This window comes from Schistocerca americana, chromosome 4, assembly GCF_021461395.2.
Source record: "Schistocerca americana isolate TAMUIC-IGC-003095 chromosome 4, iqSchAmer2.1, whole genome shotgun sequence".
NCBI classification, from domain to species: domain Eukaryota; kingdom Metazoa; phylum Arthropoda; class Insecta; order Orthoptera; family Acrididae; genus Schistocerca; species Schistocerca americana.
This window is the reverse complement of record NC_060122.1, coordinates 526,887,846-526,911,399: the sequence shown is the minus strand read 5'-3', so window position 1 is coordinate 526,911,399 and position 23,554 is coordinate 526,887,846. Positions and strand designations below refer to the sequence as shown.

General features: G+C 37.7%; 1 protein-coding gene across 1 annotated transcript in view; it reads left to right on the top strand.

Annotated features, from left to right (window-relative positions):
• Window positions 1-6,837, top strand: part of LOC124612968 (glutamate receptor 1-like) — a 1,095,838-nt gene extending 1,089,001 nt beyond the window's left edge. The window contains exon 19 of the mRNA XM_047141496.1: window positions 6,379-6,837. Coding sequence (XP_046997452.1) covers window positions 6,379-6,453 — 75 coding nt within the window. The 3' untranslated portion in view covers window positions 6,454-6,837. The remainder of the gene's footprint in view (window positions 1-6,378) is intronic.
• The last annotated feature ends 16,717 nt before the right edge of the window (window positions 6,838-23,554 follow it).

Here is a 23,554-nt window from a genome sequence, read left to right as displayed (position 1 = left end):
CTTTGGTGTGCTGTTTGTTGTAAGAAGTGCTTAGCCGAATATAAAGTGTAAGTTTCTGTAAGAAGTTAAAAAAATAGAACATATCATGACAGAAACTGAAGAGCTGCTAATAACTATGTTGACCTGGCTTGAGAAACTAATGCTCAATGAGAGCATAAATTCGTCATTTTTCCTTTAAGTTCTCTTTCTTATGGATCTTACGGTGTTCTAGCATTACGTTCCTCCAGTCTTAATGTTTATATAGAGACGCGTGATTCAGTTATTTGTATCTGCAACTCTAACAAAATTTGGGGGAAGCACTATGGACCACAGGAAGTAGCACTTTGGACAAGGACTCTCACTTGAAATGAGTCAGTTAATTATTTTTCACGATTTTGGTTAGCTTTAATTAATTTTTAGTGATTAATACGACAAATTTACAGTATCTGTATTAGTTCAAAAAACAGAAAAGTCTCTGTCTCGAGTGTTTTATTAATAATGAGGCCTTTAGCGCGGTAACCGCATCTTTGGATTCTCTGAAATTAATAACATAGCCGTTTATACGCGAACCTATCCAACCAGTCAATAGAGTAGCTAAACGAAAACCAAAGTTGTCTAATATAGACAAGGGAAAGCTAGGTATGGCTAGTGAAAATGTCTGAGTTTAGGCGTAAAACTAAAACATTAATAACGAGTAGAGTCTGCTTGAGTATGGGATTAGGAACCGCTAAAGAAACTAAAAAGAAAAAAACATGATAATATTCGGTGCGAAGATAGGTTAGCGATCGGAACCATGTATCACAGTGGTAAACAAATACTGGTGTAGACAACGTATATGCTGAGGCGTGTGGGAGCGCTGCAGACTGACTTGAGAACGAAACTTACAGAAAGGCCGATTGGCAGCTCTTACGGTAAACAGAGGCTGAAATAAAGTAAAATGCCGAACAGACCAATTAAAAATAATAGGATGAAATAATAATATTCTTAAAATAACTAGTGATAACAGAGAAATGAACTATTACTGTGAACTGCCAACTATTAAAGTGAATTGAAATAGTCTAAATGAATAGGAAGTGGGGGTTGAGAGGGTAGCGGATAAGAGATGGTGACATTTGGAAGGTGGATTGGGGGAAAATGGTTAAAAAAGAAAGGGTTAAAATATTTGAGTTAATGGATAAATCGAACACAGAACCACGATGTTAGGACACAACGGCATCAAAAGTAAGGAGCAGACCCAAGAATTACGAAGAAAGGAGAAACCTAGCTAAATTTTGGGAAAGCTGACGTCATGCAATGATAAACAGCTGCTTTTTAGTGATGAGATAAAAATCAAATCTTAAGTTTTTCGACAGCTTGGGAAATTTGGGTATGTGGAACTCTTCCAATTTTTCCCCTTCAGGTACTACATGTAGGATCAGAGAATCGATAGTCGGTTCACAGTGGTCACTAGCCGTAAGATATTCAGCAAAAGAAGAGCTTTTCACAGCGTCGTTTTCAATGAGAAGGTAGCTTCTCAAGAAACCATGTTTTAACCTGGTGACCTGTTTGTCCAATCTATGCTAGCTCGAGGGCAATGAGTCAAGTGAGTCTACAGAATCCTGAGTTGGAAAATAAATCCTTGACTAGTAGTTTACAGTGAATGGGTTGATACTGCATTCGATCGCAGGTAGGAAAGGAGAGTTTAACACCATTGCCTTTGAGGTTGGCGATTCCATAAGATTTGTCGCTGACAAAAGGTTCGGTGATGTAGATACACCTGGAAGGAGTGTCCGAGTACCAGCTATGCTTTTCATAGTCATTGACTTCAAATGAAATTTGTTATCTGCTAAATTGGGACTGTAATCACTGGATTGCGCGATGTACTTCAAGGTAATTAATTGGCGCTGTAAATAATTTGGACTTAAGACGACACTGAGTGTACGATCAATCACAGATCAGAGAAAACTATGTTTATGGTTAGTGGGATTTATGGTGGCATCGCTTGTTGCACGTTACGGAAGACGTTTACACGATGTGCCTCTCTACCAACCTGCAGTTTAAATCAAGCAGAAGCAAGACTAACAAACAAATTTTCTGCGATACCTTCATGTTAGCTTTGTCAAAATGTAGGTAGTTTTCTTTCTTCTTAGAAATACTTGGGCCTGCTCCTCACTTCTGCTGCCTTTGTGTCCTACCACTATGGATTCCTATTTGATTGTCCCATTAGCTGTTTTCCCCTCCCCTATCTCCCTATGTTTACCGTCTCCAGAACTTTCCACTGTAACCACCCCCCCCCCCCCCACACACATACACACACTCCCACCACACTCTCTCTAGTCACTTAGTCTGCCATTTCGATTCATATTAATAGTTGGCAGTTCTTTGTAATACTTAGTTTTTGATGTTACCACTAATTCGCACACTTTGAAATTTTTAAGAGAACTTCTATTTCTTCCCATTATGTTTGATTGGTCCTGTTCAGCATTTACTTTATTTCAATCCCTGTTTAGTATTATTGCCGCCACTCAGCGTTTGTACTAACTTTAGTTGCCACGGCAGTCTATTGTGTGCACAATCAATTCAGCATGGACGTTGTCTAGAGGAGTATTTATTTACTGCTGTGATACGTGGTTCCGATCTTTAACCGATATTTGCACTGCATATTACCATGGTTTGCTGAGTTCCTTTTTTGGCCCATAATCCTGCGCTCACGCAGATTTAAATTGTTCCCAACGTTGTAATTTTACAACTTTACTTAGAGGTTTTTACTTGCCATATCAGGCTTTGTCCATATTTGACTTTTTTTTTTTTTTTGCTGTGGCTTTCAAGTTTGACTAATACAGTCTACGTTGCCCAAGGCAAGTAAATCTTTTTACTTCTCACCTTTAGCTTAGCTATCCTATTGATAAACGCAAGACAGCTTTACGAAGAAACTGTTACGTAACAACATTCTTACTGCGAGTTCCAGAGAATCTGGAGATGCGCTAACTGTGCCATATGTGTCATTATTAATAAAACATTTGCAACACAGACTATTTCCGTTTTTGGAACACTGAACCCCTGTTGCTGGTTCAGGCCAAAATGGAGTGGAGTAATGTTATTTGTTAGCATTAGAAATATACAGCACTTGTAACTTAATGAAGTTCATGTAGACTACAGATGCAGATGCACTGATTTTCTCCACCTCTTCATCAATACTGTGGAAATATTCTGGGTCATGTTTAGCAAATTATTATTTCTTATATAGAACATACTTTTTTCAGAAATGTTAGCATGTAGTTCCACAACAGTGACATCATCTAACGAAGATAATCAGTACTGAGGTTTTCTGAAATGACAGTTGGATCAGAAACACGAAAGTCCATTAAAATTTTGCTGTCGACTAAATAGACTTCACAACATTACTTCATTCATGACATTGTAACTTTTGTAGGTGTTATGGCAATGGTCAATAATTGTGGATGTTAACAACAATTACAAAGTAATTACTCATATTCAAACATACAGTGAAGTATAGGAAAATCAGTTAAGTTTAATTTACGAGTATAAAGATTGAGCACATTTCTACTCAGGAACGACGATCTTATTAAACTTCATTTGTGAATAGCAGGATGCTCGAGTCACGCATTCTAATCAAGCTACTTTTGGGGCTTTTACTTATAATCAATGAAAACAGCAATGGAGCTAAAAACATAACAAATATCTAAGCAAACAATTTATTACTCATTACACTCATCACATTATGTGTTCAACATATCTTGACAATTTTCACTTATATTGTTTCATAACATTGTATGTTCATATTTCCCTTTCCCATCGATCCATTTATCTCACATCAGTACAGCTGTATCTGTTCTAACAAATAGTTCGAATTACACTCTACCACCGTCCTTTGCATAAAGTACCTGTGCAACTCATGCACTTGATTTATCAGATTGCTGACAGACGTACCTATCTACATTTTGCGAATTCCCATGTCTCCATAACTGTACATCTTAATTTTTCATCATAAATGGAAAAAAATGTATGTGGTAAGGGATAATGAGACAATACAGACAACTACTGTCTCTAATCCTATTAATGGCCCATTACATGATCAGTTATAGTAATGGAATTGTAATTTTTTTATGTTATACAAGGATTTTTATGTTATTCTCTGTAAACCTGTTAAAGTAATAAACTGCCTAATGCAGAAAAATTCTAACCAGTTAGATGCTTGGAAAAAAGTATCTGTACAACTTAAGTAAAGCTACATTGTTCAGGAAATACTGAAATGCTGACATTAGGGATTCTATAACCACTAATTTTATTTTAGGAATTCAAGAGATAAAGTAAATCAATGCTGCAATGAACATTCTTCTTGTTCATACAACCTAAGATACTGATTTGTAGTTTTGAATAGTAATTTGCAGATGAAAATAAATAGTTAGGATTAGCAGAAAATATTAGATCCTTATTGGACTATATTACATATTATCAAAATATCAAGTATATGATATACTAATGTGGTACATGAGTGTAATATTTTACAAACAAAGTAGCTGTGTTTTTTAATGAGAAAGGAAAAGGACATAGAGGCAATTCTTACTCCTTTGAACGAACTCTTTATACCATATACTCATTTAATTTACATTTCATCATAAATTAGTACATTATCTGATTCCTTTACCACTTAGTAGTCAAAATGAATTACATTAATTCACAGGATGTAAGTTTTGGAGTCACTTAGCAACAGATACAGAATGTACCTGCGTTAGTAAACTTAAAAAATGTGCATGTGTTAGATGATGCATATTGTAAGGCATGAAGACAAAGAAACACCATGATTATATTCTCAAACACTGGAGGAGGATCCCATAAAATCAGACTTCCATGCTCTGAGTGAAACAACATAGACAGTTTAGAAGAAACCTCCAGTTACAGAAATGATAATTCTTGCAAAGTGTGGATGTTAATGATTTAATTTTTGCTTATTGTATCTCTTCATTTGGATATATCAGTGTTGATGAAAAGCATAAGGCAGAATGTCATGCCAGTAAGACTTAAGATATCACAGTTTTGGTCACAATGTCCATATATATTCCCACAACATGCCTGTAGATACAAACATGTGATATGACAACATAACCTCAGTGAGGAAATAAGTGATCTGTGATGAAATGAAATTGTCTCTGGAAGAACCCTTAAGGAAAAAAGGAGATTACATTCAACACCATGCATCTGTATGGGACAAAATATAAAACATGTTCAGTGTGTTAAATGAGCATGGAAGCAATGAACACAAGCTTTATGGGTCATCATATTCCAGAAATTTGGCAGACTATGGTTTATGCTGCTTTATAACATAGTATGGCTCTGATGCATGCAGAAAGGTAACTGTAAATTGGAATGTTTTGATTACACTGATAAACCACCAAAATAGCGACCTTTCTTCTGTTTTCCGTTTTATTCTGTTATTTTTCTGTGAATTTAAACATTTTTTTTAAATTAATAAGTATGCAAGATGTAGCTCCTAAGAGCCATCAGGTGCATTTTCTCTGGTGTTTCAGATGGTATTTTCGGTTTTGTTTTGCAATGTTTAATTGGAGTCAGCCCAAACAAATATTAGCCATCAGATCTTTTGTACGATCAGTGTCAGTTGAGTGTGTTGGTTCGTTTCCCATTACAAACAATATTATTTTTGAATTGGAATTTAATGTACCCTTTCGACAGAGTTGTCCCAAAATTAGTCTTATCCGATATTCCTTTCATTGATGTGTGTTAAAAGGCACAGTGAAACATGAAGAAAAACTATTACTATAGCAGAGACAGCAGTATCCAGGCCGACACTGACTGCTACCACCATGAAGCAGCGCTGCTCAGTCGCTGCTGTGGTGCCTACTATTCTTCATGTTTTACTGTCCATCTTAATACACATTGGCAAAGCAAATATTGTACATGACTAATATGGGACAGGCCCATCAAATGGCATGAAAATTACGATTTACAAATCATTTCGTATGTATCATGAAACAAACCGACGCTTTCTGTCGACAGTGGGCGTTGTATGTGAGACATGATCAACACGATTTGTTTGTGCTGATTCCTGCTACACGTCGCAAAAACTAAATTGCAAACGTCTTCCGAAACACCAGAGAAAATACGTCTCAGGACTCCTAGGTGACAAAACCACAGGAGGAACATACAGTTTCGTGACATTTGTTGTTCTCTGACAAATATATAATTGTCATGCAGCATCCTACTTTCTATTGACATATCTTAATGTTTTGTAAACTTCACAGTGCAGTAGGCTGATATGTAACAAACTTACTTTGATTGTAAGGCTATTGGACCTATATGATTAATATGCAATTTATTCTTATGCCATTTTATGGTATTCAGAATTACTTAATTTCACATCACGATCTCCTTTTTTTTCAGTATTACACACCAGCCAATCAGATAAACTACCTTGACGATGAAGAATATCATACCAACACACATACTCAAGTCTGATGATACTTGCTAAATCGAGTAGCAGATGATCATCTCTCATTGCCTCAACAAGCTCCATACAGTGTGGAACTGTGTTCGATTCAACAAACAAACTTCAGTGCACCTGAGGTACTTCAAGTACAAGCAATGTACAATGGGAATTAGTTTTCCACAGTTTTTAAAATAAAATTTAGTGTTTTTGATTGCTTGTTAACTATATTGTGCCCTTTTTGTGGGTACATAGTGGAATGTTCTCAAGATAGTGATTTATGGTGCAAAATTAATACTTTGTGATTCTGACAGCATCTAATAGTAATTTATGAGCTGCCACAATATGGATCTCTATGAAAATGGGAAGAAAACTGCACAAGCGTACTACTGAAATCATATGGTGCCAGAGTGCAACAAAGCAATAAATTTCATTTCGTTTATCATATTCCCACTGTGACTTCTTTTGATAATATACAAGTATCATAGTGTATTAATTTGCTAAAAAAATCAGTGTTACCAATGTTAGTGTTTTTGTCTGCATTAACATACTGTAAATCTCTGCCAGTGACTTAATAAAAATAAGCATATCTTTTAATTCTTGGAGGATTAATATAGTAAGTGAAGTTTAATATTATTATGAAACTCTGTATGTTATTTTATTGTTGTCGTTGTTACACTTAACTTTTTATTGATAGTCGAATTCATAAAATGCATTTCCAAAAAAATTATATATGTGGTCAGTGTTACTTATCTCCATACTTCATATCTTATAAATAATATCTACATTATGGATAGGACTGACAGTGATATATAGCTCACAAAACTAAACAAGTATTGGAAAATCTATGTTAATGAAATAACTGTAATAATGTTTTCCAACTGAATCTGAACACTGGCTGTAGTCTTTCCTCTCTTGAGATGTAGCACAAAAATTGTGTGAGTCCTTCTTCCTCAGAGGAATGTGGTGCTGTGCTAACATATACATGAGTTTTCGTGTAGATGAGTAAAACTTCGTTTGAAGTGTGCTCCTCTGGTAAGTACATCTATGATTTTAATTGCAATGCAATGTTCTTTGAAGTTTGTTAGTCTGTTTATAGGTTGAAACTAGCTGTCTTGGATAATGAAGAATATGTAAATCAGGTACTAGAAAAATGTAGAATTATTTTGGTTTCCAGCAACAAAATTCTTCAGCATTGGTTTACTTAGGAATTTTTATTGACTGGGAAGAAGATCCAGCCCTGAACTTCTCTTTCTTACTGAACTGTTGTGCAGGAGTACACTGACAGCCTTTAACAAATGACGCTCTTACACTTACACAGTTGACTTGTATGTCAGACAAAGTATTGAACAGCAGCTTCAACCAAGGAATTGACTTTTACAGGTCAGTAAATGATTTCATAGATTATTTTGAAACAGAAATTATAGGTACACAGAAGCAAAAATTGTGATTCAACAGAATGATCCAAAAATAATTGAGAAATTTGTACTAGTGTCTTCTTAACATACTTTATAAAAATAATTCATGTGTAAATAATATTGTCCTTTAATACAAGGAGGATATTAACATTAACTTGCAAGGCCTCACTCAACACTGACTTTGGAGTTTGAATTAACGTAATGGTGGAGTCTTTAACGTATATTTTGACATTAAGATAAAATGATTCTCCTGAAAAGCTAAGTAACAATTAAACTCATCATTGTGTGTTCAAAACCACTTTATCCCTGTTTCCTTGTGCCTAATTATGTTGTTGTTTGCTTTTAATCATGCAATTATTTCTAAGGAAAACAGTAAACAATAAAATGAAGAGTTCTTATTTCTAGTAATTACTTCATATTTAAGTCTCTAAGATTCTTTAGTCTTTCTAGGTACCACTATTTTATTAACTTAAGATTTGTGTGCTGTGCTATCAGTTGCAAAACATAGATTACCAGTGTTTATTTAACTGTTGTAATATCCAAATCATCTTAAAGCAGCTTTCTGAAAAACATGTAGGCCAAATCGGCACACTGTCATATGAAGAGAAAATTTTACTTTTGTGCTGTTCGATAACTGAGGTACATAATCTAACTCTCAACTGCTAAGACTTGATATAAGAATGGAAGTTCATTAGTGTCTGAGGTCATGATTCCTTAAAAGAATAATTTTTAACACTTTTGATGTATATTGTAACTTCTGACTGTGTCTCAAACAAGGATTTTTGCATGTTCAACGTTGTTTTGTACTAAATGTGACTAGATGTAAGCAAACTATCGATGTCAAATTGCAATTTAAGGAATTGACTGCAATTGATACGAAATTTATAATTGTTGTATGTCAATCAACTGAGGTGCATGCTATGTTATGACCTTAAATATATTTACAGTACTCCAGATAATAAAGAGATTATGGTTATTGAATAAAACTGTATGTTGTCATTATTCACTACAGCATGAGATAATATGTGCATATGCTGTTAATAGGACATCTATCATATGTCATAAGTTTTATAGTACTTGACAGAATTCTATATTTTCTGTTACCCACCCTGATATATTCTTTGCTCTCAGGAAACTTGTCAGTGATTGGGGAAAGTTTCATCACTGCACTGCATAAATATAACTTGGTGGTATTTGTGCAGACTAAAGCATTTGAAAATATGTTTACCTTTTCCTGTTTTGTGGAACGGCTGTGTAGTGCACAGGGGAAATAATAACTTAATAGATGCAGAGACTGATAAAAGATATTTGAAATAGTTCTCACATAAGAGTCTTTGGACAAGATGAAAATGAGAAGTGGGCAAAGTATTTAGATTTGAAGTATGTTAACACATGAAGACACACACACACACACACACACACACACACACACACAGACACACACGTGCACTTACACACAATAATGTTGATGCTGTTACGTGTTTCTCTAAGAACCAATCAAACTTTTAAATCTGGATTTAATGTCTCATTATTTTGAGAAACATGTCAATCTGAAAGTTTACTTTTATCGTCACTTATAGTTTAATCTATAATGCAAACAACATGGTCCTATTTACACATTGTGTACATAATAGTTTTTCATTAAGCAACCAAAGACACTATCTTCAATTAGTAATAGAATACCTCATCTCACAACATTTTTTTACTTAGTTGTTTAAAATTCTAATAACATGTTTGCATTAATGATAATTTTTAAAAGGTTAGTGATGATGATTATAGAAAGAAGAATTCAGTAGTTACATCCAGGTTCTGTGTGATGTGTGACAGAGTAGTAAAAGGGAAAGGAAAATGAACTCATGAAAAATATCAGATTTCTTCATTTTACCAACTGACTGACACTAACAATATGAACAAGATATTGCGATTAACTGCAGAAACCAAAGCCTTGTAGTATTTGCAATCATTTAGAAAGAGGATTGTCTTGTGATGACTAAATACTGAAAATATCTCAAAAGAGAAGAACGTATTCATTTCATTAACATACATCTTCTTTTAATATGTGGCATATAAATTTCAAAACGTTGTGTACAAACGACAGAAAGATCAGAAGAAAGAAAATGAAGAGGACAATTAATTGAGATTGAAATGTTAAAGATTATTCCATAATATTACAGAACAGACAATGAAGAGACCAATCTGCAGACACTGAGTTCATATAAATAAAATAGCAGCATGTTAGATGTGGACAATACAAAAATACCTCAAGTAATTGTGAAGAAAAAAGAAAAACGTAACATTATTAATACATAACTAAAGGTACCGAAGTTCATGCTGCTGACGTATCTGCTTTGTAAATAGCATGTACCTGAAATGTAGTACAGGTATCCGCTTCGTAAATAGAATGACACTAAAATTATTCCACTATTCAGATACGTCTCCATTGCTTCTATGGAACAGAATATGTCTGAGAGATCCTCGAAGTGGCATTTACTTTAAAATTTGAGGCACCTGATACAAACTATGGACCACAATACAAAAATAAATGGACATTTGTTATAACAATTAATTTAGCGGTAATTTAATCATTGCTGTTAAAGACCAAAGTACCAGGACTAGAGAACAGGTTTAAATGGTTCATTTTCTGTGGCACCTCTAGTTTCCAAAAAAGTTGTTCATATCTTCATTCTCTACTCCGTTATGTTTAACAAAATGAAGCAGACGTTCGATCGAGTGTTTTGATCTACTACGTGTGGTAAAAACTGTGTACAACTACTATTCACCATCCTAACAATTGCCCTTCAGACAGTGCATCTAATAGAACTGTAGAGAATACTGCTAAATACGTTATGTTCCCCAACATCTTTGCTTAACATGGCATCATGACTTCTACAGACATTTGCAAAGTGGGAATAAGTAAGTGAAGCAATGGCTTAGGCCCAGCAGAACAAAAATGTTGCCAACCTGTTCGTCTACTAATTATTATGGATAGGGGCTCAGTAGCTTTGTTTTCAAGGGTACGGCTATTCGTAAAGAACACTCACAGATTTTTCGTGTTACAAATGTACAGCGAAAATTTTTCTCGTCATCACACACACTATTTTGTATACGCCTACTGTTCTGCGATATGGACACTGTGAAAGAAATAATACAGATCTTTGGCCTTGAATACTGCCGCTGACTTCAGAGAGCCACAAAAGAATGGAGCAAAAATTAAAAAAAAAAGTGCTTCAGATCTTTGTCTCTGGAATTTCTTGTTCGAATTTCTTTATACAGACTGTCACTTCATATTAATGCGTGTTTCTGCTACATTCGTGATCTGTGTAGACTTAGAAAAGACCTCAACGATCACGATTTTTTCCAGAAATTCAAAATATATCTTGTGTTGTTAAAGTCTTTTCAAGTTAACTAATTTGCGCTCTAAGGAATTGGGCTGAAAGGGACAATGAGTGCCTTATCAGTCCTAGATGAAGAAAAACTATGTTTATGCCTAGCAGGATGACAAAAGATCTAGTTGTTAGACAACAGTATACTAAGTACAGTTTAGTGGAGATATGTGGCAGAGCATGCAAACTGTCACTAAATTAATAAATGAAGCAGGCAATTAAGAAAGTGAAAAAATTAAGAATGGGATTAAGCCACCAAATAAAACTTCAACAATCCTTAATAATCCTGATATATTAGAACAATGTGTTGGATTGGGACTCGAACTTGGAACATAGGCACTTTGTGGGTAAGTACTCTACCGTCTGAACTATCCGAGCACGATTCGTCCTCACAGATTTCCTTCCGTGACTACTTCATCTCCTACCTCCCAAGCTCCAAAGAAGTTCTTCTGCATACCTTGCCAGCCGACCACTCCTGGAAGAAAGGATGTTGCAGAGACATGTTTAGCCACAGTCTGAGGGATTGTTTCTTTAATGAAAGTATATCCTGCAGCAGAGTTGTACTGACTTGAAACTTCTTCGCTGACTAATAGTGTGTCCCAGACTGGCAACTGAATGACAGACCAGGTGAGAGTCCGAGTCTGGCATACCATTTTAATCTGAAAGGAAGTTTCAAGGCAGAGTAAACTTTTCTGCACAGTGCACTTTCATTCTGGAATCCTTAAGATAGACTGACATAAGAAGGAAGGCCCAAGTGGAAACGAAAGAATATCAGAACTATTTGGTTTATCTAATAACAAAATAAAGCTGAAAGTGGTAGAAAATTACGTTTGCTGCTATAGATCCTTGACGAATTACGAAATCAGAGAGAGCTGTGTCTGATACAAACGAATCGGAGTTGTAGCTGAGATACATTGATCACAGTTAGAGCACTATCATGGGCTACCTAGCAAATATCTATCAGCGAATATGGAAGCAAGACGTTGACATGCTTAGCTTTAAAGCTATTAGTAAGTGACCTGGTAGATGGCCAGTTGATAACTCGTAAGTAAGATCGTTAGAAAATTCTTACCAAACGCCATAAGGCAAGCAGATGGTCAAAATTATCAAAGCCGAATGTAAAGTGTTGCAGCTAGTGCCTAACATACAGGATGAAAAAAAGGAATCGAAAGTTTTTTTAAATCACTAGTACTTATTACGGACTGGGGGTACTGACATTGAGTGACGTCTGGCGGACAGCTCAGAGAACACAGTTTCTGTTGCTGTGGAGTGTAGGACCACAGAGCGTCGCGTATTTGCAGTCGAGTAGTTTTTTTGTTGTTTTTGGAAACAATGATTCTGTGACCAATGTTCAATGATTTTCCATCGAAATTTTAATGTCGAACGTCAAGGTGCAGTTCGACATTGAAACACCCTACAAATATAGATTGAGTCGTTTAGGAATGCGGATGTTTAATAAATTAAACACAGTCTTCCCCATTCAGTCTGAGCTCCGGAAATAGTGTGAGAAAAGCTATTCCAAATCGATGGGTTAGAATACAGGCCACAGTGTCGTCTATGTCAAATGTTCAAATATGTGTGAATTCGTAAGGGACCAAACTGCTGAGGTCATCGGTCCCTAGACTTGCACACTACATAAACTAACCTATACTAAGAACAAATAACACACACACACACACACACACACACACACACACACACACACACACAAAGACACACAAACACACACACACACGCATGCCTGAGATAGGACTCGAAGCTCTGGCGGGAGGGCCCACGCAATCCGTGACAAGGCGCCTCAAACCACTCCGCGCGGCGGTCTATATCACATCTCTCTCTTCATCCCATCTTACATGATAACCTTACATTTCTCCCATAGAAAATAATGATTGTCCAGAAGCCACATGAAAGTGGTTTTGAGTACCGCAAGAGTTTTGTGGCGTATTGGACACCATTCTGATGGGTGACACAGATGTCATAATAATGATGAGTGACGACCCACATTTCCATCCGGTTGGCTATGTTAATGTGCAGAACTGTCGATTCTGGGCATCAGAGAAATCATGCGAACCACACCAGAAACCTCTCCACAGCTCAAAAGTAGCATGAGGCAGTTCGTCACACTTCGCTGTACATGGATTTACGTGGTAAAATGTCACGTAATCTCCACTATACAGTAGCAGAAGATGACAAACTCCTTGTATTGCAAGATAAAGTCTGTATGCTAGGTTGGGGCCACTATAAGGTTTGTCTGGCTCTGATAGCCAAACTGAAAAGGCATTTTGTCAATAGAACTATTGCATGTAGGAGCAATAGCACAATTAATTAGCAGTGCAGTGTAATCTACACCAATTCATGCTGTAATCGAAGTTAATATCTAAGGTAGGGAATTGAAATACTTAAAAAAATATGAACTGTCTCAGTGAGGCAGATTCTTGCTAAGTTTGTCAATTGCACCAAGACTGGGTAAGATAAAGATATGAGGTCACGTGTTTTTTTTGTGATGATGTACCTGTAACTATAGCTGCCAACAGTCCCAGAGGTTTTTGTTAGTAGTATGGACAATTTCAATTTGGTGTATCAACAAAAATATTTGCTGTGGTAAGTATTCTGATGATATTGGTAATATCGAAATAAGCTCAACAAACATGTAAGTTACACAGTAGCGCCAACAGTTGAGCCACATGTATTTTGATAAGTAATGCATACAACTTAGATATGGAATGAATTAATTTGGGGATCCATCGTGCTTGCGAAGTAGTGCAGATGTCGAACATTGGTCACCAGCAAGTGCTGCTTAATCTGTGTGTTTAGTAAGTAGCGTGAATATGCATCCCGTACATATTTTTTTTTGCTGTTATACAGTACAACAATGAAGTTATGACATTAGTTCCATGTGTGATTTGCACTTAAAATCTCACATATTTTGGTCCACAGTTCGAATTTTCATTCTCTATTACCGATCTCTAATTGTATTTATGTCTCATGATACACAACCTTTACGTCGAAGTAGTTACTTACTTTCATAAATAATTTTATTTTGATGGAAGGGTTGTATTTTTGAGATATCAGTCTGTCGTCTATATCTTGCTCCACCATGCCTTTGGCCCTGTTCCATCACTGTCTTGTTCCACCATTGTCTTTAGTCATGTTTACAACTTAAATTCAGAGCATTATGAACTGATATTTGTATATTATCAAAATACTTAGTTTAAGTATTACAACACAATAAAGATCTTGTCAAAATTTCTTCTTCCCTCCAAAAAGGATGTTTGTTCAGTTTTTTTGTTTATGACTAAGTTGCGTGTTCTTGTATAACATGTTTTGGAATATTAAGCTCAAATTTTTGAATTATTTAGTTGTTGGTTATGGAAACAGAGCCGATAAATGTTTTTTCAAGTCTTAGCACATTCGGTAAATGTTGCAGCCATCCTTGAACGTTTGTTTTTGTGATTATCCTTGATTGTGTTTAAACCAAATGTAATGAAAAGCAGCACTAGATTGTCTGATTCATATTTTAAATGAGATGATAACATTGTGACATGTGACATACAAACTGTGTGTTTTTGCTTGTTCAGGTTTGTTTCTCTTTATACTCTCATTTAGGTCTGACCACATTAATAGCATTTTGCCAGTAGTTGAAGTAATTCAGACTTCATATTCGTTTGTGTGCCTGCTTTTTTATCATGCTATTTTTGCTAAAATAAATTCTCCAAATTTATAGGCTTGGTCAGGCTTGTTTTCATACATCACCTTATTTAGGATTAAAATGGATTGTCAGCTACCTGCTTAGGATGTTATTTTTCATCTGCAAGACTTCACGTTCTCTGGATGATACGAGTGCAGTTGTTGTTCACGTTAAATTCTTAAAATAGCTGTTCGACTTGTGCTCACAGCTCATGTAACAAATCTAATACGGAAACAACGTGTGAACGCCTGAGCCAGCGCGAACTCTGCCCAAGGAGCATTCGTATCCTGACAGCTCAGACTACTTTTGGCTCTACAGTTTATCGTCCGAGTCGCCGCCAGTATCAGAAGATACTAAACACAGTCGGCGCTTTACCAGTTGCTTCCCTTTCCGTCACAGAAATCATAAATCTATGACTTTATCACAGTATATCTAAAAAGGAAACATATGTAAATATTATTCGGCTGATTAATATGGCATATCATTTTGAAGCAGCTTTTAACACGATTTCCCACGCTGCTGTCAATATTTCCTTTTCATTTATAAATTTATGAAAGAACTTTTCTGCTTAAGTCACTTTTTACTAATAATTATTAGTGTGATGCGTTTCTGCAGCGTGCTGCCGTCATCTAGTGCATTACAGTTACATGTAGATTACGTTAATCTGAAGTATGATGAATATTATTTGCTGGGTGTGGCAGTGAGGTTATGTAACGAAATTTAAGCCCATATACGAAGGTGCAATCATTTTAGTGTTTACCTTACGAGTGTTATATGTTTACATCATTTCATTAGTTTATTTATGTACTCGTATAATGGCGATGGAAAGTTAGTTGCCTGGTCCACATTTCATTCCAACTGCTCAGACAGTACATACAACGAACATGGAATCTTTTCTATACACGCACAGATATAATATGGCACATATTAAATAGTATGATTATTTTGTATTTTTGGTTATACTGTAAAGTTAAGGTTTTTTAAGTCTTATTTTTAATAAAACAGGGATCCAACTAGGAAAAATTTTCGAAGAAATTCACGCAGTCAATTTCTAGCCTATCATTTAGCAACCTGTCTACGTTGTGTCACGAATGAAATTTTCTATACTTCATACAGGTGCATTTGGTGTCTCTTGTCCATATTATGTGATGCTTCAAGACCATTCGCGATGACATGTAATAGAAGATAAGAGTCCTTTATGTGGGTGGCTGCTGCTGATTTAGTAGCATTTTCCGTGTAATGGACATTTTATGTTCTTTGTATCTTTTCCCGGAAGTCTCCCCAGTTTCGCTTACATTGAGAGCTTTGGATGTACCACGCATTAATTATTAAATACCTCATTGTGTGTGTTATATGTCTATATGTTTATGTTGCGTGTCAGTGTGTGTTGCAGCTGTTTCAAACACATAACAAACTGCTTATATCTACAACAGTTACATTTAGGAAGTTGGAAACGTGTATGTTATATTCATGCTGTCGTTTTACAGCATGTAGATGTCAAAATTATGGCGTGCTTTCTGAAACTACGTATTGCTTACGTGTCGTTCATGCTGTAAGGTCTGAACCGCTCAGTGAATGTAGTTTTTATTATATCAATGTCGTTTACATGGGTCGAGTGCTTGTAAGTTTAAAAACTGTCATTCTCAAAAAGAAAGAATAGGTACGCTACTTCCTTACCGAAAATGCAGCAGGAACGCGAAGAGAGTTCTACTCACAAAGGCATCCAGCAAGAAAGACCACTTAGCGAATGTGCGAAACGTTGTTTTTGTAACGATATTCTAACACTACGTAGAAGCTAAGGAACAAGCCCATAACGAGCGGAACGAACAAAAGAGATGTTTTGGTAGTTGTTGCTGATAATCCGTATCATAGCTCCCGACAAATTGCGAGTGCCTCTGGAATATGCCAGCGCAGCATTGTTCGCATTTTTCACGCAAACAGCTTCCATCCCTATTGCGGGATTGCGTAAGACGCATAGAATTCTGTCACTCGGTTCTGATACGACAACAGGACAATGGTTGTATGCGCGCATGTGTATGTGTGTATGTGTGTATATATATGTGTGTGTGTGTGTGTGTGTGTGTGTGTGTGTGTGTGTGTACATGTGTGGTGCGTGTGCGTGTGTGTGTGTACATGTGTGGTGCGTGTGCGTGTGAGTGTGTTTGTCTGTCTGTATCAGTGAAGCTTTTAGAAATATTAACAAAACTTGAAAACAATGTGAGTGGATGTATGGGCTTGTTTTCCTATCCCACAAAAACCGAAAAAAAGCTGATAAATTCAAACTCGAACTTAGTTATGTTGAAGGCTATCTACACGGCGGAAATTGACAAAATGCAACCACAGGTGAAAACAAAATGTACATAACCTAGCATTGGCAAAGTAGTATGAGATCTGTGTGCAATTGACTATGCACAGTCTTGTTGGAAGGAAGTGGAACACTTATTTTACGTGAAGCATCTATGAGAAAGTGTTGTGAAAGTTGGCTGTCGCAAGTATCGGCACAAAAAGATAATGCAAAAAGTGTTGTTTCGCGTGTTTTCTAATGATCAAAAATAATTTTTTCTCCTATTTTTTCTACGGAGGCACAAGTTTACGCCAGAAACAGCAAAGAATGGGATGGCTGGAAACCGATACTTTTGCATCTAAAAGACGTAAAGAGATTCATTTGGCGTAGAGTCTACGAGAGCAAGCTACATGAAGGTAATTTCTTTTATTTATGACCATCTAATGGTTGCCGACGTTACCTCTGTTAATCAGACGTCTTCTAATGCTTTTCCCCCTATACTGTAAACGGGAAGTAGTACGTCCTTCGGCCAATTTACAGGAACACAATTTGTTATATTTATTCACCTTGATCACTGGTCGTCAAGATTTTCCTCTCAAGAAGCCATATTGACATTGTGGGGTGGCACCACGCACCTCATGTATACCGATCTTATTATTAATTGGTAACCTGCACTAATTAGTATATTACAAGCTCTCAGTAGACCAGCTACATGAAGGACGCGGTAAGTTGGCCGCCGTTAAAAGTCCGCAACATTTGGAACACTCCGTGTCGACTATTCTCTGTTTCTGATACCTGCCACGTTCAGTGACCACTAAGTTGTGTCCCTGTAATTGCCTGACGTTGTATTGCTGTACCGTTTGTATAGATGGATGATTAACTGGTTACTAATAGTAAATACACACATCAAAAAACGTTTTGTGTCGCCCCGGTTCCCAGAACTCCTGAAGATAGACATTGACTGTGGATATTGTATCAGAGACTGCTCACAGATGTCACTAAACTGAAGTGGGGATTTTTCAGTACGACCATTTTACGACTGTACCGTTGATATCAAGAATGTGGTAAAACATCGAATCTCCGACATCGCTACTACCGGAAAAACACCCTCTAAGAACGTGACCGACGACGTCTGTAGAGGATCGTTCAGCGAGACAGAAGCTCTAGATTTCTATGCTGGGCCATTAACGAGTGTCGGCGTGCGAAGCAGTCAACGAAACATTATCGATATGGGCTTTCGGAGCCGAAGGTCCACTCGTGTACCGTTGATGACACCACGACACATAGCTTTACGCTTCGCCTGGGCCCGTCAACACCGACATTGGACTGTTGGTGACTAGAAACATGTTGCCTGGTCGGACGAGTCTCGTTTCAAATTGTATCGAGCGGATGGACGAGTATGGGTATGGAGATAGCCTCATGAATCCAAGCATCCTGCATGTCAGTAGGGGACTGTTGAAGCTGGTGGAGGGTCTGTAATGATGTGGGGAGTGTGCAGTTGGCGTGGTATGTGACCCCACATACGTCTAAGTACGACTGTGACACTTAAGTAACCATCCTGTCCGGTGACCTGCATCCATTCATGTCTATTGTGCATTCCGACGGACTTGGGCAATTCCAGGAGGACAATGTGACACGCCACATGTCCAGGATTGCTACAGAGTGGCTCCATGAACACTCTTCTGAGTTTAAACACTTCCGCTGGCCGCCAGACTCCCCAGTCATGAACAATATTGAGCATATCTGGGATGGCTTGGAGCTGCTGTTTAGAAGGGATCTCCACCCCTTCGTACTCTTACGGATTTATGGACAGCCCTCCAGGACTCATGGTTCCCTCCAGCACTACTTCAGACATTAGTCGAGCCCATGCCACGCCGTGTTGCGGAACTTCAGCGTGCTCACGGGTGACCTACATGATATTAGACAGACCATTTTCTTTGGGTCTTCAGAGTATACCAGAGAGTGTATGACTGTGATTCACCGTCTTTAGACTCAAAAGGAATAACTTAAGACCCTTAAGTGCTTGTTCATGGTCTGTGGAAATATTTCCTCCAAGTGCGAGCAGTGGACGAGGCGAACATGCAGAGACGAACATTTTTCCCTGCTAAATATACGTTACTGTGAAAGGCTGATGACTGACATAGGGGACTCGTCGCCATCAGGGCTTCTGCTCTAGGGAAATTTTATTTCCTAGACCTGCACCTCCGTGAATAACTTAACAAAGGAGCTAACCTACCTTCAGGGAGCTGCGACCCTGAAGCCAGCTGTCGACTTCTTGATGGGATAAGTTTGTTTCCAACACACCTCGAGGCGTCATCTTGTGGGGCAACAATGTAAAAAGGCCTGTTGGGCGCATATACACTGAAGTCTGTACGCAAAAAGTGGCCACAAATTAAATATTTTGGGGACTTGTGGGAGAGTTCAGCGGATAAGTCATCAAGCAGGAACGATCGATGATGAACGGGAAAAATGCCCAAGAGGAGTCGCCAGCTAGGTGACACTGACATATCGTCAGTCGATGAAAAGAACTGACGACAAAATTTCAGGTCTCGGGTAGCGCAAGAGAGTGGGGATCCGCATCAAAATCGATGAACTAAATCGGGGGAGCAACTTCCGGTATAGCGATGGGTGAGGCTTCGTGATACTTTGCGCGGGGACTTCATCTCCAGACTTGCTGGACGGTAGTTGATCTACAATTGCCTTTTCCAGTTCAGTGATAACTTCAGCCTACTCCCTTTTGTTCTGATTCTCATTCCAGTCTCAATGGATTTTATTCGAGTACGATGCTTATTCTTTGAATCATTTGACCTTGTTTTCTTTTCTGACGGCAGTCTCAGTTTGCCATTTTATGCTACCTTTTCGGTCTGATTCCAATACCGATCCGATTTTTGACTCAGCTGCCAGAGAGGCGTTCTCATGAGTATCGAAAACCGGTTAAAATCCAATTCCTTGGGTGCAGCCTCAGTAATCCTGCCACATACAATACAATGGAGAACAGACCCATCGTAACGCCAATACGTGAACGGTAAACATGCCGGCCGTATACCGTTCGCCAGCGGATCGCGGCGCTAATCCTCTCGACCTTCCCAAAGGGTAGAGGCCATTCAGCGGCCGGTAGCTGACAATCGGACGCCTAGCACAACTGCTCGCAGATATGGACAAGAAAACAGCCACAAACATACTCCGACGCAGACCAACGACGCGCGCAACCAACTCCACAAAGCGATGGCCGATTCAACTGATAAACCACTTTCACTGCACTTGTAACTAATGTGCTGACGTTCATTCTGTGGCTGAATTGTTTTACGGCTGGAAAACATGTTGGAGGCCGGTTTGTCACACATTTCGATGATTTAGCACTTAGCTACACTTTGGGACACCCATTTCAATAAATCTTGACGATGGCTTCACTGAACAAAGTCGAATTATACCCTAAATTTTTACACTTGGTAATGGCGTAAGGCCGAAATCTTGACAGTAATATAAGATAACGACATTTTTGGAGTCAAATGGCGGAAACGTCATTCTCGCCATATTCCCAGTAAAAATCCCCTTTCACCGTGTTTTAACATCCAATGTGGGTTCGTAATCACGTGATTAACCACATAATCATTATGGGTTTCAAGATACAACTCATCAACTGCTAAAAACACAAAGGTGGTGACGCTATGTACTTCAAATTTTTCAAAAGCGTCGCGCTGGTAAGATGTAATCCACCAGTGGTGTCCTGGAAGCAGGGCAGAAAAATTCTCAAATAGAAAGTCGGTTTGATGGAGCATGTTTGGAGTGCTGGTCACACTCCTCTCGGCAATATGTCAGAAACTACTGCACATGACACTCATTATATGAGAAGTAGCAAAATATAAAAGGATATTGTCGTGACTGTCATTGGAAATGGTTCAAATGATTCAAATGGCTCTGACCACTATGCGACTTAACTTCTAAGGTCATCAGTCACTTAGAACTTAGAACTAATTAAACCTAACTAACCTAAGGACATCACATACATCCAAGCCCGAGGCAGGATTCGAACCTGCGACCGTAGCGGTAGCTCAGTTCCAGACTGTAGAACCTAGAACCGCACGGCCAATCTGGCCGGCTGTCATTGGAAACAAACAATAATTATATAAAAGTTTTGGTTGCGTTACTCTTTTTTATGCTGCCAATTAAGTAACTGGATCGCTACCAGTCATCATCTGAATCCCTTGTCCTCGAATACAGCACAAGGCGTCAGATCAGCGGGATGAAAAGGGGTCAGAAGGAACAGGATTTGAAAAGAAAAGAATAAAGGACAACGTATCTCGAAATAAAAATGCTTTGTTACTAGAATAGTTAATGATTTGAAATATGAAAAGTTAGAATGTCTTTCTTAGCCACCAATTTTTTTAAACTCTCACTTCAAAAATGTTCAACTGCTAAGGTCATCAGTCCCTAAATTATCCTAAGGACAAACATACACACACCCATGCCCGAGGGAGGACTTGAACCTCCGCCGAACCTCCGCCGGCATCAGCCGCACAGTCCATGACTGCAGCGCCCCAGACCGCTCGGCTAATCCCGCGCGGCTAAACCCTCACTTCTGCCAGCTTCCTAATATAAAGAAATGAGTGGCATGAAAAAATCTGAGTCCAGTGGAAATCTTTTAACAGGCATAGGTGCCCATTGTACAGACCTTAATGAAACACACTTCTCGTATATGATCCATATCTTGGATAAAATAGTTATGCAACCTTCAACGACTGTTATAAGACGCGCTGAGCGTCCGTTGCTTCACTTGCTTTAGTGTAGTAATTACAACGAAAACAACTATGTAAACATGTATTAAGACTATTGAAAAGTTACTGTGTTAAAGAGTAGTTTCTTTTTCTGTGCTGTTCTGGCAAAGCCAGTTTGTTGAGGTGACTGTTGAATAGGTTTCTCTGATTTAGTTCACAAACTGCAACACCTTCTAAATGTATCACACTAATTAAGACCACAATAGCGTTGTTCTTTCAGATTGTATCTCTGGCCATTAAGTCCTTCAGATAGCTTGAATAGGAGGTTTTTCTTAGTCCTGTCTTTTGAGATGTATGATGATATTTGCATAGAAACTTTCATCCCTTAAGACTTATTTCTTTATTTCTAACAAAGAAGTCAAATATAAATTTTTATGGATTTAACTTTAAAACTTTTTTAATATTATGAAATACAGGGTGTATCTAAAAGAAAGATCCGATTTGGTATGTGCATATTTCTGAAACTAATAAACATAAGCCGCGCGGTCCTTCTTGCCCCACGGTCGAGTCCTCCTTCGGGTATGGGTGTGTGTGTTGTTCTTAGCATGAGTTAGTTTGAGTAGTATGTAAGTCTAGGAACCGATGAACTCAGCAGTTTGGTCCCTTGGGAATTCATACACATTTGAACGTTCGAAATATACAATGAATTTTGTTTTTTATGAAAAGGAAACTCAAAAAAGTTTACTGTGTCTTTTCATAGGTGTTCAAAATGTCTCCCTTGAGATGCACGGCATATGTCAAGGCGATATTCAAATTGTTCCCACACTGCAGCGATCATGTCTTGAGACATAGTTTCCATAGCTGCTATTATGCGATGTCTCAGTTCATTCATTTTTCCGTTTTGTTAACGAACGTACATAAACAGAGTCTTTTGTAAACCCCGCAGAAAATAATCACATACAGTCAGGTCCTGTGACCTTGGAGGCCAGAAATGTAAGGCTGAATCGTTTGGTCCTATGCTACCGATCCATCGTTCAGTAATCCTTTTATTTAAAAATTCCCGCTCTTCCAGATGCAGAGTGGTGGTGCCATGTTAAATTCGAGAGTGCTCTTTTCAACAGTACTTTGTTCACGCACATATCTTAAATAGCATAGTAGCTATGATTTTTTAAAAATCGGATCATTCTTTTTGATACACCCTGTGCTTCCACAACAATATTCATCTCCTATTTCACCCCTTCGGGGCTGAATTTCTAAAAACACAGAAACAGTTATTCTTTTTCTAACCAAAAAGCTAGATACAAATTTTCATAGATTTAGCTTTAAAAATTCTTTCACGGTGAAATATTTTCAGAAAACTTTTCATACCCCATTTCACAACCCTATGGACCGTATTTTCGAAACGTCGATGTAGATATCTTTTTATCGGAAAGATAAACACCAGATTTCGTAGATGTAGCTTTAAAAATGCTTCAGCAGTTCTTTAATAATAACCTATTAAAAATTTCACGGCTTAGAGCCTGAATTGCCAAAGAGGTCTGAACACGTAATTATTTTCATTTCTGATCGAGAAACCAAATACCAAGTTTCATAGCTTTAATTTCAAAATTCCCCTACCAGCAACATATTTTGAAAAAAAACTTTC